Genomic DNA, 17810 nt, shown 5'->3' with positions numbered 1-17810 from the left:
CTCCATTATTATTTTAGTGATCCTGGTTCAGAATGTTTTCAGGTGCCGTTTTGGGTGCACCTTCTTCTGTCTTCTGGTCACCCTGATGATTTGTGGACGCCTCGATTGCTCGCCTCCCTCTCAGTTTTCCTTAAATGCGGAGTGTGTGCTAGCCACACACCGTTGGGCTCGTTTCCCTCACAGGAGTGACAGCTGCTCAAATGTCAGTCATCCGCGTACAGACTTTGGAAGAACTTCTGGGCTCTGTCCCAAATCTTGTGCTGCTGAGTGCCGAGGGAAAAAGATAGGGGAGACTATGATACAGCCGTGCAATAGTGAAGGTGGCCTTTTAAAGTCTTATTTTTTTTCTTTCCTTTTTTTTTCTCAATAATTTTTATTATTCAAAGGCCATCCTTCAGTCTTTAATACAGCATTCCTCTATTTCGGTAGTAGCGTATATAAGAAAATGTGGGACTGTTCTGGGGTGGGACGTGAAATATGTTGTTTGTGGATGACTCCACTCTTTAAAACTGGGTGCAGTCAACCTCCACGACAACAGGGGGAGCTCTTTCAGAGTAATTCAATGGAAGAGAGGAGCTCCTGGGAAATGTAGTGTCTTCAATAAGGGGCGAATCTACTGTAGCCTCCCCTGTACAGTGTGGCCTACAAAACGAAAGGAAACACACATTCAGAAGACATTATATATTTTGCAATCTCAGTCAAAACAAAATATCAAATGCAACCAATTGTTCTACAGTGCCATCTCGTCGTCCCAAATATTATGTAATGGTGCATTTTGATATACAAGATGCTTCTGAACTGGAGTCACATGACCAGCCAAACAACAAAAAAAATTTGACTTATCGTACATACAATACAGTTGCAAACTTTCTCTGCTGCAGCACTTATCACTGCTATCTGGTGTTGAGTTATGTGTCTCAGTCACGAGTTAAAAAAAATTGCATCCCCCCCAATTCACTGTAAAATTGCAGCTTAAGCCTTTTTTTTTTCTTATTTTCAGACTGTTAGTTTATAATGTAGACCAGCGTGGAGCTTTCTGCAGCCTGTGGGCCAAAATCAACACATGAGCTGCATTAACTAAAGAATAAGTGGAGACTATGTTGAATTCACAATGTAAAATAATTATGTGTCACCATTATCACACGCTAACAAACCTGCCAATGCACTATGTTGCTTGCATGGACTTACCATGGCTCCAACACCGTAGGCAGCCGGGGCGAGCGCAGCATGGTAGGGATCTGCTGTGTAAACTCGTCCATAACTATCAGACATATCAAAGAACATTTGATTAAATTTAGTTTTTATTATGAGCAACTGCTTGATCCTAAAAGAAACAACAACAAAAAACAAGCACTGTAATAATTCAGAAAGCAGTTGATACCAAAAGATGCATTCATGAGCAACTGGGAAGTTGGAAAATTCTGCCTTGTGAGTTGAGAAAATTCAGCTGAAACCAGTTAAACTGGGAAGTTTTCACTTGGACGGTGAATGACTCCAGAGTTCAAAGAGCTTCGAGAAGCAGATCTGACGTCACACAACACGGCAGAATTTGTGGATTTACACGAGAGAAAACATTGTTTAATATTGTACTGTGTACTCAAACTTATAGCAGTAAAGGTATAAAAGTATAAGCAGACATTTCTAATCTCGTCTTAATAGTTTGTGATATATAAGTGAGGAGTGTAAATAATGTTGACCTTATTTTATCGTTAGTCTGTTAGCTTTTATGGGTGATGACATCGCTGTTTGCCATTTTCTGCTGAATATGTCTTGGCACTCTCTTGTTCAAGTTCCCAGCTGCATGGATGCACCAAAAATATTTCTAAAATTATATTTCACTAAAAATATAATACGTTTTTTTTTTCCTTCTTTGAGACGCAACATGCTGTCCAATGAACTCAGAGGAGTTTACTCACCTGTCGCTGTACGCTGCCGCTGCAGCCGCCGCCGCCGCAGGAGTCGCTACTGCAGCCGGCTGGGCATAACGATATGCTGCATAGCCACCCTGTGAGCGGGCAGCAGAGTGAGGTGGAGGTGGAGGTGGACGAAGAAAGTCACGAGAGAGAGGGGAGGTGCAATGGCGGGATGAGACAGGAAGGAGGCAGAAAGAAGAGGAAGACACTGTTAACTGATTGCCTGTCTGCAGATTAAAAAGACGAGCAGTGGATCTATGGGGTTACATTGTGAGATAAACTGCTGAGAAGAGAGCGAAAGATTAACAAGCAGACAGTCAGCAAAACTGGCTAATCTGGTGCAGTATAGCATTCACAAGGATGTAGCTCAGGCTCTGTGTGGCTCTCTCACTCCATGACCAACACCACACAAAAAAAACAACAAAAAAAAACCATCCTTAATTGTGCGTAATGCTCTTTTCTGTGGTAGTAAACTGCATCATTGTGTTTCCAGTGTAAGTCAGACATGGAGGAAGAGAGAGTTCATAGCCATAACTGTGCCCCACCCCAGTTCCCCTACCAAAACACACAGTTAAAGAAAGGGGAAGGGGTGGCAAGATGATCGTGTCATTATTTATGTTTGGATGAACAGCTGATGAACAGACACAAAAAAAATTTAATAAAAACTACAGGTGTAAGAAGACAATCAGCCAGTCGGATTAAAAAAAAAAGAAGGGCAAAAACACACACACACACTCACACACACTCTCGTGTGACCAGCGACCAATCACTGACAGACACAGCATGCTTTCCCAAACTCAGAACGTACAGTGTATTAGACCAAACATCCCTATGGAAAATAAACAAAAACACACCACTGCATTCTACCCTAAAGAATCAGTCACAACCAAGTCCCTGCATTCAGGACCACACAGTTGCTGCTATGGTAGGAAGGCTGGACTGGGAGGGTGGGGGAGGAGGGAGGGGGGGAGGAAGGGAGGGAGGGAATAGTGAGAGATAGGGAGGAAAAAGGTAGAACCACACAGAAACAGTGGTAGATGAAGGGAGCGAATAACAGAAGAGGATAAAGTGATGAAGTTGGGGAAATGGAAAGTTCCAGCAACTTTAACAATGTGGAGGGAAAAGACAAAAAAAAAAAAGATGTGAAAAGGGAGAGAAAGAAGGGGGGTGGGGTCGGAGGGACTGGGGGGGGAGTCAGCCTTGTAAGTATGTCCGCATGCTGACATTGATTCAGTTAGCATGCCACACGTGAAACAGATAGGGAGATTCCTGGAAGGGGTCTGAATGAACGATTAATTCGAATATTCCTGAATCCCTCACTGCTCGTGCCGAGTACAGTCAAGTCATATATTTCTGTGTGAAACTTTTTTCTTTTTAAGAGTTAGATAATACCTCGCCTATCTTCATCACGTTGAATGAGAATGATTTACTGGTTTATTTTGCCATCCTAATATAAGACAAATGAGTAGTAGAGATGGCTCGATCAAATGAAGTAAAATATGCCAAAAACTAATACGAAATACATTATATTTGCTCCAACAAACGGTTAATGTGGACCTGTACAAGGTTCAACTAATAATTACTTTCTCATCTGATGAGTTTAAAAAAGCCCCTCAACCCTCCCATGTTCATCTGTTTTTCACTCCTTTTTGTACAAAGTGCTTTTGTGTGTGAAATGATTTCACATCAAAAACGACTGATTTTAAAAGGTAATCTACACTTTTCATTGTCTTTTCATGCATCAACAACACACTGCAAAAGGGTCTCCTTATAGTTTATGTAAACTAATGAAAGAACATGCATTGGCTCAATATGTCGACAGAGAACAGATTCAATTAATCTTTTTTGTACAACTAACTGAAATTATACCCACAGTAGTTTTCTGTCTGCTTTCTAGTCTAGCTACTGATAGTGATTCCCATCTGAATTTAGCTTTTTTTTTCTTTCTTTTTTTAATTCAAAAAACAAAATCTGAATCAAACATGTTTCTTTTCTTCCCCCTTCCGCAACTCCACCCATGTCAGAATCCAGTGAGTTAGTAAAAGAAGACAGAAAAGGCATTTCAATCTCAGATGGTCAATAATGTCTAGCAGCACGCAGTCATTGGAGACGAGTAGGATGCACACTGGCTCTCACACAGAGTGTGTAAACCCTACCTGGGGCAATCTGCCACTAATGTCCTGAAACACTAGTCTACAGAGAGAACAGAAACAGCTATTGTCAACCTGGTCTCTCTCAGACACACACACACACACAATAACACACACACACACACACACACACCATTACACACAGGCACACACTCATAATCACGTTGGTACAAAGTCAAAAATGCACAGAAACAAACCCGAGGGGAGTCCACTCATGAACACATGACTACAAGGTGTGCTGGGCTACCGAGGGGTCATGTTTCCTCACGGACAGACCGTGTATCATCCATTAATCATGGAGCATTTCATGTAAGATTGCCCGCAAAGTGCTTTTGAAAATGGGATGTGAACATTTATTGCAATTAAAAATCCACTTAAGATTTAGTTAGAGGAATATAAAATGCGGAGTGAATTACAAATCAAAGAATTGGAAGGTAGACGTCTCTGTGGGTTTGACCTGTGCTGTCTCACACTTGAAATCCCACAGCCAAGACGGGAGAAACGTAGATGAGGAGTGAGGCAGTGAGGAGAGACAGGCATACTTACATAGAGATCAGCTGCACCGTAAAAACCATCCTGATAGGCCATCACACTGAGAGAGAGACAGACAGACGAGGAAGGAAAGGTAGAGAGTACACAGGAGCGGTGGTGGGGGAAACAAATCCAAACAAAACAACAAAAAAAAGATGGTGTGTTGCGCCACCATGTGGGCATTGAGCAAAACAACAAATAGAGGTGGTGATTAAGGAAGAGGGGTGAGAAAATGGTGCCAAAGAGATTGTGAGAGAGAGAGAAGAAGAAGAAGAAGAAGAAGGGTGAGATTATTACACACCGTGCAACATGCAAGAATGAATACCACCTCTCTGTATGCAAACACACCGACTTTACAATGATACAACTGTCACTTGAAGCAGTGAGACAAATCATGGTTATAAAAATGACACTAAAACTGGTTTTCAAAATGTGGATCCTTCCTCGCATAGCTTGAACCATATTGCTTCCTCTCTCATGCTGCTCACAAAACAGTACATAATAATAATAATTGAAAGGATGATTTCTGATTTAAGATCATCATATAAAATTTCAGCTATGTTCAATAATAGTGTCCAATGTTCTAGCATCCAATGAATATAATGGAGGAAAAACATTACAGATACCCGAAAAATATCTTGTTCGCCATAATGGCCTGCTCAGATCGAAAGTATTATATTCATTACAACTTGTCTTCTTTGCACTCAGAAATTCTGTTATAAAATGTGTGATTAAAATAATGACAAAACAGTATTACTGTTCACTTTTTGAAAATTACTGCATTTAAGGATCATTGCCACATTTTACGTACAAGGAAATGGTATTTCAGCTTAGCAAACTATCACTATCAATACCAGAAAATGTACTCAAACACACTGCATGCACAATAATACAGTCCTACTTCAATGATAAATTAAAGTCATGCTTTTAAGAAGGTAGTCATTGTCATACTCTAAAACCTACTTCTTGTCATTAACACCAGTTTGCAGGTGTGTCTCTTGTCATTTTTAGAGAGTGTTTACCCGGGGTAGGTGGGGATGGCAGGTTGCGGGACAGCTGCCCTCACTGCACTGTAGACCGGCCGAGCTCGACCCCGGAGATGAGCACCTCGAAAGGTTGCAGCTGTGGAGGCTGCAGCTGCTGCTGCTGCTGCGGGGTAAGGAAACCCTGGCACTGAGACAGAGAGAGAGAGATTGACACTTTTAATATTGTAAATGGAGACGAACACAAAACAGTAAATCAGTAAATAACTCCCCCAATCAATCACTTTGTCCACCAGAACGTAAAGTTATTGGATTGAGCGGGGAAAGGCCAAAACCTTCACTATAAAAGCATATCTGATACAGGAAAGCATTGCATCTTGACACCTGAGAAGCTAAAAATACAAAAATGTTTCCATTTTTAGGCACCCCTTTTGTTGTTGAAATATTTGACTCTCAGCTGACGAACAGTTGCACTTCAATAAACAGTTGAATTCTCAGATTTCTTGTCTTACCTGTATAGAGCTCAGGGCTGTACATGGCTCCAACCATGGGACTCAACTTCCAGCCAGCTACATTCAAAAAAAAACAATGGCAGGTACTTATAGCAGCGATTTCACATTGAATACAATCAGAGCAACATTTTTATGACTTGTTTATTTTGTCCAGAGTGAGATTTGCTGCTGCACATGCTCACAGAGCTTGAAAATCAATCTAATGGATTTCAGATCGATTTGAGCACTTTGCATATAAATCTACAGTATATGCGGAACGCGACTTAATATTAAACTACACCTGAAGAGATCTCACAGGATAGCTATGCAAATTGCATTACCATATGGTAGTGCTGCGAGACCCTCTCCATTAGAGTACGGTGTGGTCATCTTCTTGTTTGTCATCACTCTGGCTGTGGCATTATTGACCTGGACATTAGAGAAAATGGTCAGGGCCTCATATAACTCAGCTTTTTTACATACACGTGTGATGAGGGCAAAACAAAATGCTGCATATTCCAAAACCACAACAGCTTGTGTTACTTAAGGCGAATGTATTCTGTGAAATAGACGCACACAAAAAATACGCTTCTCACATGACGACTGCAGCCTTCAAGTTAAAACGTGTGGTGCATCTTAATACTTGTAACGTTTTCTCTATGACAGCAGTTAATTCTCTTGATGAGCAGCGATGGTATTTGATGCATGCGCTTCTTTTGAAGGAAAAAGACTTTGAAAACAAGGATCTTGGTGAGTAGTCAGGCAGTTTTGCACACAAACAATGCAACCATTGGCACACAGAACAAAGAAAACAAAAAAAATATTTCAGAACAAAGGCATTCAAAAAAGAAATCCATGACCATTATATCGCTACCTTAAAAAAAAGGAGGGAAAAAGAAGGTGAATTAAGCAGCAGATTCATCAGTAGAACACAATGCAAAAAAACATCAATCAAAGAGTTCATACACAAATTACACACAGCCAGTCAGGAGCGCATCACATCACCAGAGGTGAGCAAAACTAGCCAAACAGCAAGCATCAGATGCAGCAAGAGACCAATCAAATAAGGTTGGCAGCCCTCCCAATCAAATACACATCATACAGAAAAAAGGAGGAAGAGGAGGGAGAGAGAACAACAGAGATAAGACAAATATGGAGGGATGCAAAAGGAGGAGCCAGTCCACATGAAAAAGACACAGAAAAACACATAGATGATGTGATGGAGACGCAGAGAGTGAATAATCCATCCAAATGTGCAATTCTTCAATATGAACAAACAATAGGATGCGATACACACATACAGAACACGTCTAACCGTTTGCCTACATTGGATCTGACTGTGCATGAGCAATGATGGAGAAATGATGAATGGAGCAAGAACAAATACAGACAGAGAAGAGTCGAGATAAATGACAGAGAGGATGGGGGATGCAATTATCATTCCTCAAGAGAAAAAAATAAAATAAAACAAAATGAAATAAAATATCAAATCAAACCGTGGCGGTGAAACACTGCCAGACATTCCAGGTCAGTGTCGCACACCAGAAACACCTCGAAGCACACGACCACCAACACACACCATCCAAAACCAAACTGATCCAAAAGTAAAACAAGGACATCTCAATACAGAAAATCAGGACAAAGAAAAGTTGGTTTGAATGTTTACAGTCGTTAACTACTGACAGCTTTTCCCCCTTTTGTGTTTGTCTCAAACACCGAGTGAACATGTAAGCAGTGAATTGCCTTAAAGTTTCAAGAAATTTTAATTCCTTTAGGGGCGCGCGCTAATCCTCCACAAGTAAGGCTTTAATTTAAATGGGAAAGTCTGCACAGCAGTACAGAAAGTGATAATCAAGCGCCACGGCACACCACTGTATATACTAGTATCCCCTCTCCAGTAACTAACATAGCACTCATGCTTCAGCATGCTGTCCCACTAAAAGGTGCAAAAATGCAACTATTGGCTGACACATGACACAGAGAGATGACTTGATACTATATGGCGTCATACAGATGACGAGAAAGAGAGTAAACCATGCAGGATACAGCTCTGGAATTAAATGCTGAATGCAGTTAGAGAGGTGATTGGAATGAATGCATAAGAAGTGGTAGTCAAAGTTGTTGCACTTGCAGATAGATGCAGTACATTCAGTTAAATAAGTGGCCTTTGTAATGCCATGCGGTCAACGGCTAATCTGGTAATAGTCTTCATTCACCACCTCCCCAATCAATCAAAGGATTAGCCAATCAGGTTCTGTCAATCAATCAATCAATCAATCAATCAATCAATCAATCAATCAATCAATCAATCAATCAATCAATCAATCAATCAATCAATCAATCAATCAATCAATCAATCAATCAATCAATCAATCAATCAATCAATCAATCAATCAATCAATCAATCCAGCTCCCTTCAGCACAGGAGCCCTTTATTTAGGTGTTGGGTGCATTTTATTTCATTTGGACGGATGGGGTGGGGGGGAGGGGTCATTCAAAGATGATGCCATGTATACACAACTTACCGTTGCCAGGGAAACGGCGTGAGGACACGCGAGCAGTTACCGTGGAGACTGACAACAACAACAACATACAAAAATCATCAGGGAAATAGAGAAAATATATGTAAGAAAGAAATGATGAACAAAAAAAAAGAAAACAAAAACAAAAACAAAACGAGGTAATGAAAAGCAACCCCCACCCTGTGGTAGAGAGGAAGTGATGTCACAGGTCACGTGTCAACAGTCACCTATACGTATCAGCCATTTCACAACAACCTAGCCCCTAAAAACCCACTACACACACAGATCATAACACTTTACAAAGGAGCAAAGAAGTTTTAAGAGAAAATGAAAGAAAAAAAAAAAATCTGACTATGGAGGGAAAATATATGTTGTTGTTTTTAGATCTCAGATTTAATTCAAATAACAGAAATAATCACTCAGAAATCTAACTTAATCCCAGTCTCCAGTGTTGATGCTACCTGACTACATCCCAGGATGGGGAGATGGACAGAGACATGAGGGAGGAAGGGAGGGAGGGAGGGGGGATGGCTGGACAGCACAGGTGCAGGTGCAGATGGGGACACAAACAGGGAGAGATGGACAGATGGACAGACAGACTGGCCTGGTGAAATAGAGTGGAGGAGAACCAAAAAGTAAAGAAATAAATCAAAGAGAAAGGAGGGAATGACAGCTATCTATTGCATACTCGTCACTTGTTCAGCCTTTCTCCACCCTCCATCTTTTTAATTCAGCACACCCACACACAGAGACAGAGACAGAAGAGTGCAGGACAGTCAAGACCATGCAGAATAGCTGGAGAAGCAAGTAGAGAAAAATAAATAAATAAATAAATAAAATAAATAAAAGCGGGATTTAAAATCAGGAGCCAGAGCAAATGGCGAAAGCATGGTGTTTTTGATCTCCAAGGCCATTTGCAACTGAAATCTGAGCTCATGCTGACAAATCAACAAAAAAACATGGATGTCATAACAAAATGCACTTCCATGAGATCTAGTTTTTTTGGGGTGGGTTTTTTTTGCGGTGGATGCGAGTGTGTGCATGTGTGAACAATCTGCATCTCTTTAATTATTACCATCTTGCAAGTCAGAAATTAAACATTTATTTTGAAGCATCAGAAATGACACCCCACTTCTCACAGCAGTCTCATTCCCAAAGCTTGCCTTCCTGAAAATGCTCCCATCATGCATCGGTCTTGTGACACAACAAACACAAAAAAAACTGCGACCCAGATGCAGCCGTGTAATGTTGAGTAAAAGAGTGGGAAAATCTCCTCCACAACAGTCTGACCATATGCCCCATCCATGCAACATACAATAGCCTCTTAAAGACACCAGCAAGCACTTTTCCGCCCTGAGGGAAATAACAGAGGCTATGAACTGCCCTTGTGGTCATAAACACAACCATAAATCAAAATAAATAAAATAAAATAAAATGCCACTCATCATGATCATGGAAGAAGTGATAATGGTGATGGAAAAGGTGCAGAAAAACAGAGAAAATGAAAAGATCCTACATGCTTTGACAGAAGCGGATACCATCAGCGTCAGTGTCGAAGTGACAGTCTCACCAGCCATGCCAGTTGTGTAGCCACGCCACCCAGCATGCTTTGCAAACCACACGGCTTTTAAGATCAAAGTGCAATGAACAGCCCACAACATCCACAAGAACAGCGACATCAGCATGGACATCAAACGGGGAGTGCCGTCAAGAGAGACGTCTGTGCGTGCAGCATCACTGCACCATGCTATAGTGAAGCCAGAGGGGGTTAGAGTTCAACACATAGCAGCCATCCGGAGACCTTGTCTGGGGCTGAAAGGGCCAGAATAAACTTATTTTTGGACATGAAGGGGGTAAACAGAGGAGAAAATGGTCACTGTTTTTGAAAAAAAAAAAAGGGGGGGGGGGGGGGGGGGAGCAGGGGCGAAGGGAGGTGAGTTACCTCGATTTTACGGCCCTCCACCAGCGTGCCGTGCAGCTTCTCTCTGGCCCGCTCTGCATCTGCACTCGTCTCGAACGTTACAAAACCGAAGCCCTGCAAACAGAGGAGGGGTGGGGGGGGGGGTGGGGGTGGAATGACAGAGGAAGAGAGAGAGAGAGAGAGAGAGAGAGAGAGAGAGAGAGAGAGAGAGAGAGAAAAAGGAAAGATCGTAAATGCCAGCTAAGGCTTCTGCTGAGCTCATTTGACATTTGACAGGTTTATTATTCACCGCCGTACCTTGGAACCTCTCTCGTTGAAAATGATCTCCACATCCAGGATTTTGCCAAATTGCTGAGGAGAAGCAAAAAAAAAAAAAAAAAAAACAGAAGAGGAGAGGAAAATGAAGAGACTGAAGCAGTAAGTCAGATACTACATCTTGCCACAGGGTGTCAGCGCTCCTCAGCCATGATGGGCTGGCACGGTGCCAGACTCTGGTGGAGCCTGGGCTTCTACCATATCTTCCTTGCCTCTGCTCTCTTTTCTGTGTGCCGCATTTTGGAGGCATTCCTCTTACAAAACAGGCAGGCACCAAGCCAGACCAGTACACCTCACCTTAAATAACCTGCTGAAATTCAGCCCGAACATTTTGGATTTGAACCAGTACAGATTCCTTTCAGCAGAAACAGATGACACAGAACTACGTTTTTACTTAAATCGTCCCCGTGAGAATTATTACAAATATCTACTGATGATAAAAAAAAAAAAAAAAAAAAAAGGACAGCGTGTGCTGACGGGGCGTTTGAGCTATTTTCACAAACTGCAGGCATTTATTTCAAAGATACAACTTTTGTGATGATTCACGGAATGAATGGGAGGAATAAACCGGTACGCATACCCCAAACATCTGCCGTAGGTCAGGGTCTCGAAAGCGGAAGGGGATGTTCGATACGTGGAGGCGTTTGGGGGTCCCCTTGGCATCTGAGTCATCCCCGGCACTCCCGCCGCCTCCCCCTCCTCCCGAGCCAATCCCAGACTGACCGTCAATCTGGGAGGATCCGTCTGGCTGCTGGGACAGATGTGGGTTTAAGCACAGGAGAGAGGAAAAAGACAGATACTGTGAGGGCTGTGCTGCGACGACGTGACTGATCATCATCTGTCGTCGGAACTTATTTCTCACAGTGCAGTCACAATCTGGCTACAGCTAATGATTCTTCAATCAATGAATTAGTTCACAAAGACAACCTCTTGTGATAAATATGCACAGTTGTTAATGTAGCCGAGGGAAGTCTTTTCCACGGTGCACAACATAGTTGACTGTCTTTCTGTCAAAGTTGTACATAGTTGTCAAATGCAAAAAAAAAAAAATCAACACGGAAGACATTAGCGTTACAGTACAATGTATTTTAGTGAGACTTGATCGTTTGTGTGGCATTGGGGATTAGGGATTTAGCTCCTCTTAGAACAGGCCCTTTGGAACTTTAGAGGGTTCCATATTCATTATGGGGACTGTTGAAAGACGTTGCAGCACAGTTATGGTTGGCACTTGCGTCTCAGTTTGAATTGGGCTTTGCATGCTCTCTCTGTCCGTGTCCGGATTTTCTCTGGATCCAAAAACATGCAATAAAGGTTAATTAGTGGATCAAAATAGCCTGTTAATGTGAATGTGTCCATGTTTTCCCTGTGAGGGCCTGTTGGTCTGTCCAGAATGGAGACCCTAAGCTGGATAAAATGTAATAGAAAACAGGTGGAAGGATTTTATGGAAAGTTTGTAATTTATATAAATCAAGACCCTAATCTCACACTGAGAAACGGCATCTTCCAGATGCGATTACATGAATTAATTAATTATCATAACAACTTCAAAGTCCATCAGTAAGCATCTTAGTTAACAGCCACATCATTGCAGTATTTCAGCAGCTCAGTATTATATCTGTCCTTCAGCCATTTAACTGTATTGACCTTTATTACTGTGCATGTTCATGTATTTATGGGTTTGAATGGCTGCATGCTTGTGCACTCATGCAAATTAGAATGTGCATGCAAATATTTTCCATCAGAAATTTTGGTGAAGCATATTGGGTTTCATTTTATTATCAGAAAGGTGTTATACAAACAAAGATTGATTGATCGATCTCTTAAAATCAGTAGTCGTGGGTATTATTGTTTGTAAAGCTGTGCTGATACATACGGAGAAACATCATAGGACAAACAGACCAATCTGCATGTTTCATCACTAATGATAACTGTTATCACTGCTACTTTAATACATAAACTGAGGCTTTTCAAGGAAAACCCTTTTTTTTAGCTTTATTATTTTTTGTTGGTCAAAATGGGATTTTTTTTTATGTCGCCAAATGTTAAACAGAGAAAAGAATTTGGAATTTATGGGGGCATTTTCTCATATTTTTGCTTAGACAAAGATGTATTAATGAGTTAAGTACAGTGAGATTTATATATTTTTTTAAATGCCCGGATGAAACATTACTTTTAACAAGCTGTCTGTTGTTTTGCTTTATTCAGAAAGCAAATCATCTAAAAATCATTTGCTTATTTTTGGAAAAAGCTTGGCATGCTCATCTTACCAAGCGTACATGTATCGACACCCCTCCCCCTTCACCCACCCACCCATGTATCAATACTATCGACATAACGGTTTATAAAGTAAAAACAAACGTGTTTCGATAATACAAAGTTGGATTAATATTTTGGCTGCCTACATGCTAGAGGACAGACACCACAAATCTAAATTCTAGGTAATGTAAAAAAACATTGAAGCTTTACAGATTTTAAAATCAGAAAAAACAAAATTTAAATAACAATAGTGCTGATAATTTATAGCCTTTCTTTTTTAAACATCTGTTCAACATATCTGTGCGCAGACACTCGCTCTTTGTGCTCTCTGAAGGCACAGACCTGGTGTGGGCTGCTCACAGAGGAAGACGCTGGCACTCACTTGGGCACTAAGGCTGTTTGCGGCGTTGGCTGCGCTGTTCGCTGCTACACCAGCTTCCACCGGGCCCTGGACCGCCCCTGCTGCATACAGGCTGCCCCCGTAATCCAGGGCCAGGCCGTTCTGGGGTGGCGGTGGAGGGGGAGGCGGGAAAGCAGAGAAAGGTGGGGGGACGAGTCCCTCCTGACCACCAGCACTATCCTGTGAGCCCTGTCGGGAGGAGGAAGCAGGAGAGTGAGGAGGAAGTGGGAGCTAAAGTGGCCAACTGGCGAAAATCCACAGTATCTTTTACTGGGAGCAGCACCCGACCACACAGAGACCACTTTCCCAGGAGCTTCGGTCTAAAAGTCAGACACGTGTGGGTATTGTGTTTCCATTTCCTCGCGTATGTGTGTGTGTGCAAAAGCGTACATGTATCGACACCTCTCCCCACCCACCCACCCACCCATTAAATATTCACTGCAGTCACATCTATTATTGAGGGTCAGATGCCTCCATGCTCAGTGTGTTGTACAATGATGAGTGTCTAATGCCTGCGCTCACACACACACACACGCCTCTGCAACACAAACCACCTTTGACACGCAAAACGCCCACGCACTAAAAACGCTCACACACAAAGACCAACTGTTAGTAAAGAAGCCTGCCCAAGTGTTTCTTACACATTATTACCCCCAGAAGAGACGTGTTAAAGTTGCTCCTAATGTTCGAAGACCAGAGGACAATAATAAGAGGTTCACAATCACAGGCTGGAGAAGCACAATCGCCACACAACAGACACACACGCACACACATTCCTCACTGCTGGCAGAGGGGCATCTGAATACCCTAAATGGTAATAGAGAGTGAAGGGAGACAGTGGGGACGGGGGAGAAAAGGGAAGGATGAACGATAGGAGGTGATGACTGATTGAAGAAACATGACGAGTCATCACTATCTTTTATGTCTATTTATAAGTCAATTAACAGAGCAGGATGATCAATTATCTAAACACTATGACAACATCAGAAGATATAATAGAGCTGGTCTCACTCAACAGCTGAGGTTTTTATAGTACTTCCACCAGAGGGTGCTGTAGAGCCCAGTGGCATAGTGGCAGGAAGTTTAGGGGTCAGCATGATTTATTACTACAAATAAGTGTTTTTCTTTTTGGGGGGAAAAAAAAGATGGAGATCAAACCTAATAATCATGCTAATGAAACATTTTTAAAGTGAATTCATTGGAGGTTTAATGAATTGAGGGTTGGGGGAGGATTACAGCGGGTGACGGCAGGTTCCCTCACTGGGCAAACGCAGACCGTCACACATTTTACATTCACATCTTCAAGCAACCTAGGATGACCAGTAAATCTCACATGCATGTTTTTGGACTGTGGGAGCAAATCAGAGAACCTTGAAGCAAGCAAGCTCAGGGAGATCATGAAAACTCTTAACAGAAAGATCCAGCACGACACAAAACCCACAGAAATCTCACCTAACCTAATGTGCGACAATCAGGGATCGACGGCCATAATGTGAGAAGCTGTTGAAAATCAGACATTCAACCAAAAAATTACAGCTTGGGTGAAGCAGTGTGTGATGGGTGACAGTTAAGGGGTTGAGGATCAGAGTACATGTGGGACATGTGATCCTGTATCTATGCATATAGGTCTTTCCACTTATCTCACTTAGATTTGCAACAGTGTTTCTACTATTAGTTCTGTCCTCAATCTCAATGTATTGCTCTAATTGCCAGCTCCTGGTGTCGCTAGAGGACATTTAAGTGAATAAAGTCAGTCGGATTGACTCTTTGGGGAAGATTATTGTCAAGATTTTGAGAGTTTAGCAGCCAGAATTTGCTTGAGATTTTCCGGCGTGGTAAAAAAAATAAAATAAATTGATCTGGCAAAAAGCCAACTGGCCGTGACTGTCAGCCTGCCATTAATCATGGCAGCAGTCTGGCTAATAGAAAATACAAAATCTCAGTCTTTGTCAGAGGTGGAACAATTCATTCCTGGAATTCTTCCAGCACTGTTACTGGTTAAAAACCTTCAATTTGACAGAGACAGCCAGAGTGCCACAGTGAGATCTATTCAATAACAAGAACCAGAAAACGGATTCAAACAATCAAGAAAATGCATCAAACACACCCAAAATAGAAATTTGTCTCTTAAACGGTTGAAAGAAAACATATAAAGATCTCTATAAATATGATCTTGCAGCCACAGTTGAGCCTTTTGTTCAGCCTATTATTCTTGTTCTTTTTTTTGTCTTCACTTTGTTCTTTTTGTTCCACTCCTACGTCTAATCATAATCACTAATTATCCGTTTGTACTATTGTTATTATTACTATTATCAATAGCGGTTATGTAGTGGCACTAGAAAGAGACCCTAATAATACTAATTCGTCATTAAAACCAATATTTGGTGCCTTTTCCTCCAGAATTGTAACTCTTCTAAAAAGGCTGTCCACCAAACTCACGAGGCATCTGCTTGGCTAGATTCACTTTAAGAGCGACTGTGTGTGTGTGTGTGTGTGTGTGTGTGTGTGTGTGTGTGTGTGTGTGTGTGTGTGTGTGTGTGTGTGTGTGTGTGTGTGACAGGCTGCAGTGATGCCCATCTGAGTTGGACAATAGATCACTGTCCCTTTGGGAGTGTTAAAAGTGTGTGGGAGGGCGTGTATGTAAGTGTATATATGTGTGTGTGTGTGTGTGTGTGTGTGTGTACCATCTGTCTCACAGCTTTTGACCTTTCTCAGCGTCACACCTGTGACACGGTAGTCCGGGCCCCTCGACTCTGACACAAACCGAGGTACGCTCAGTCGACACGGATCACATTGATATGAGACATGAGAGCCAGAAGACAGCGGACTACAAAGTTTGTAACGAAATGAACGGAGATAAAAACCAAAGTGAATACAACAGTAGGTTTGATACATAATAATAATAACAATATCAAATCTTGGCATTCTTGCCTCACAGTGATTATCTGTGTGGGGCTCCATAGTTGGGTGAAGTGGTGTGGAAGACGTATGGATGGATGGATGGATGGATGGATGGATGGTGTAAATATTTACAAGTTCAGAAATTCTTCACTTTACCTGTGTGTCCTTGCAGTTTAACAAATTAATTAAAAATCCTATGACACAGAAGTTAACATCTCTTCAAACGTAGGTATTTATCATCAATTAAATCTTTCTTGTCAGGTGTAATAATTTGCTGCCTTTAAAACCAGCACTCACTTTAATAACAGGATGTTTGAAGAGTGAATTTAGCTGTCAAAACTGCTCATCTACCTTTGTTATTAAATAATAAAAAGGAAGATGCCACCCCTCGTCTGCCCTATGCAAATCAAAAATATATTAATCCATCATATAAAAAAATAAATAAATAAATAAATCACAAAATGAAGTCAACCTTTATTTGCACTTCTATAAAGACTTCAAAATCTTTGCAAAGTTGTCTGTGGAAGCTTTAACTGACATATTTTTGAAAAACAAACTAAATCATTGCAACTTGCACTTTGTTTAACAGTAGAATTAACTGAAAAAGATTATTTTTGTGAATCATTTCTCCAATTTTCATTCTAGATTTGTTTACTTCTGTATCTGGATGTATTTGTTCAGTGTTTTCTGCCCTCGTTAGACGAAGGAAGACGACCAGGGGCTTTACGCGAAATGCTTTGAACACAACCTTTAACGACTGCAGCGGCGGTCTGCCTTTTGTGATTTCAACCGCACAACCAGAAATCCTGTTATCTCATCCCCTCTCCCTGACAGATAACGGGCAGTAAATACTGTACATGTTTATCATTAATCTCAACATTGTACACCTTGTACTGAACCGGCGCTGCTACACCTTTCACTGCACACATCCCTTTCCCTTCCACGAAATCCCCGAGCAGCCCCCGATTTCAGGTGAAGAGTTTTATACCTCGACCAGAGCAGACGCCATGTTCTCCATCTTCAGTGCCTGGCACGCACGCAATACTGCCGCCAGATTACTGACCACAGTGTCCAAGTATAACTTCATTCACATTTTCAGATAGCAGCTGTGTCCGCTCATCTAAACCCTGCAGCTGTATGAACCTCTTCCAATCCATTCCACAAGCATCCAAATTAAGATTTTGCTAAGTGATAACATCGCTCACATCTTGAATCCCTGCCTTAGTTTTGTGTAGCAGCTCGACCATGTACCTTGGCAATGAATTATTTGCACCAAATTCCTATTGGTTTACGACGGTTTGAGTGGATTTGATCCCATTACAAATGTATACGGACATATAAGCGGGGAATATTTTTGCCATTCTTGAGCTTAATGTGCGAAGAAACTGAGTTGAGATTCTCCTTTTATTTTCTGTAAAAACCTATGA

At 41.6% G+C, this 17810-nt stretch overlaps 1 protein-coding gene across 6 annotated transcripts in view; it reads right to left on the bottom strand.

The window, feature by feature from the left end:
- The window catches only part of rbfox2 (RNA binding fox-1 homolog 2), a 36808-nt gene continuing 18998 nt past the window's right edge, over positions 1–17810 (bottom strand). For 3 of the 6 annotated variants that reach the window (XM_080463697.1, XM_080463701.1, XM_080463700.1), the window contains 11 exons: positions 13465–13671; positions 11407–11577; positions 10809–10862; positions 10533–10625; positions 6410–6497; positions 6090–6146; positions 5617–5767; positions 4610–4655; positions 1917–2005; positions 1189–1261; positions 1–642 (listed from right to left, as the gene is read on the bottom strand). In XM_080463697.1, the coding sequence (XP_080319823.1) occupies positions 598–642; positions 1189–1261; positions 1917–2005; positions 4610–4655; positions 5617–5767; positions 6090–6146; positions 6410–6497; positions 10533–10625; positions 10809–10862; positions 11407–11577; positions 13465–13671 (1074 nt within the window). In that variant the 3' untranslated portion in view covers positions 1–597. Of the gene's footprint in view, positions 643–1188; positions 1262–1916; positions 2006–4069; positions 4107–4609; positions 4656–5616; positions 5768–6089; positions 6147–6409; positions 6498–10532; positions 10626–10808; positions 10863–11406; positions 11578–13464; positions 13672–17810 lie in introns of all 6 variants that reach the window. The other 3 variants (XM_080463698.1, XM_080463702.1, XM_080463699.1) reach the window with 2 other exon arrangements.

The sequence above is a fragment of the Lipophrys pholis genome (genome assembly GCF_963383615.2).
Source record: "Lipophrys pholis genome assembly, chromosome: 5".
Lineage (NCBI taxonomy): Eukaryota > Metazoa > Chordata > Actinopteri > Blenniiformes > Blenniidae > Lipophrys > Lipophrys pholis.
Note: the sequence above shows the minus strand (reverse complement) of the source record. Positions and strands in the feature narration are given on the sequence as shown.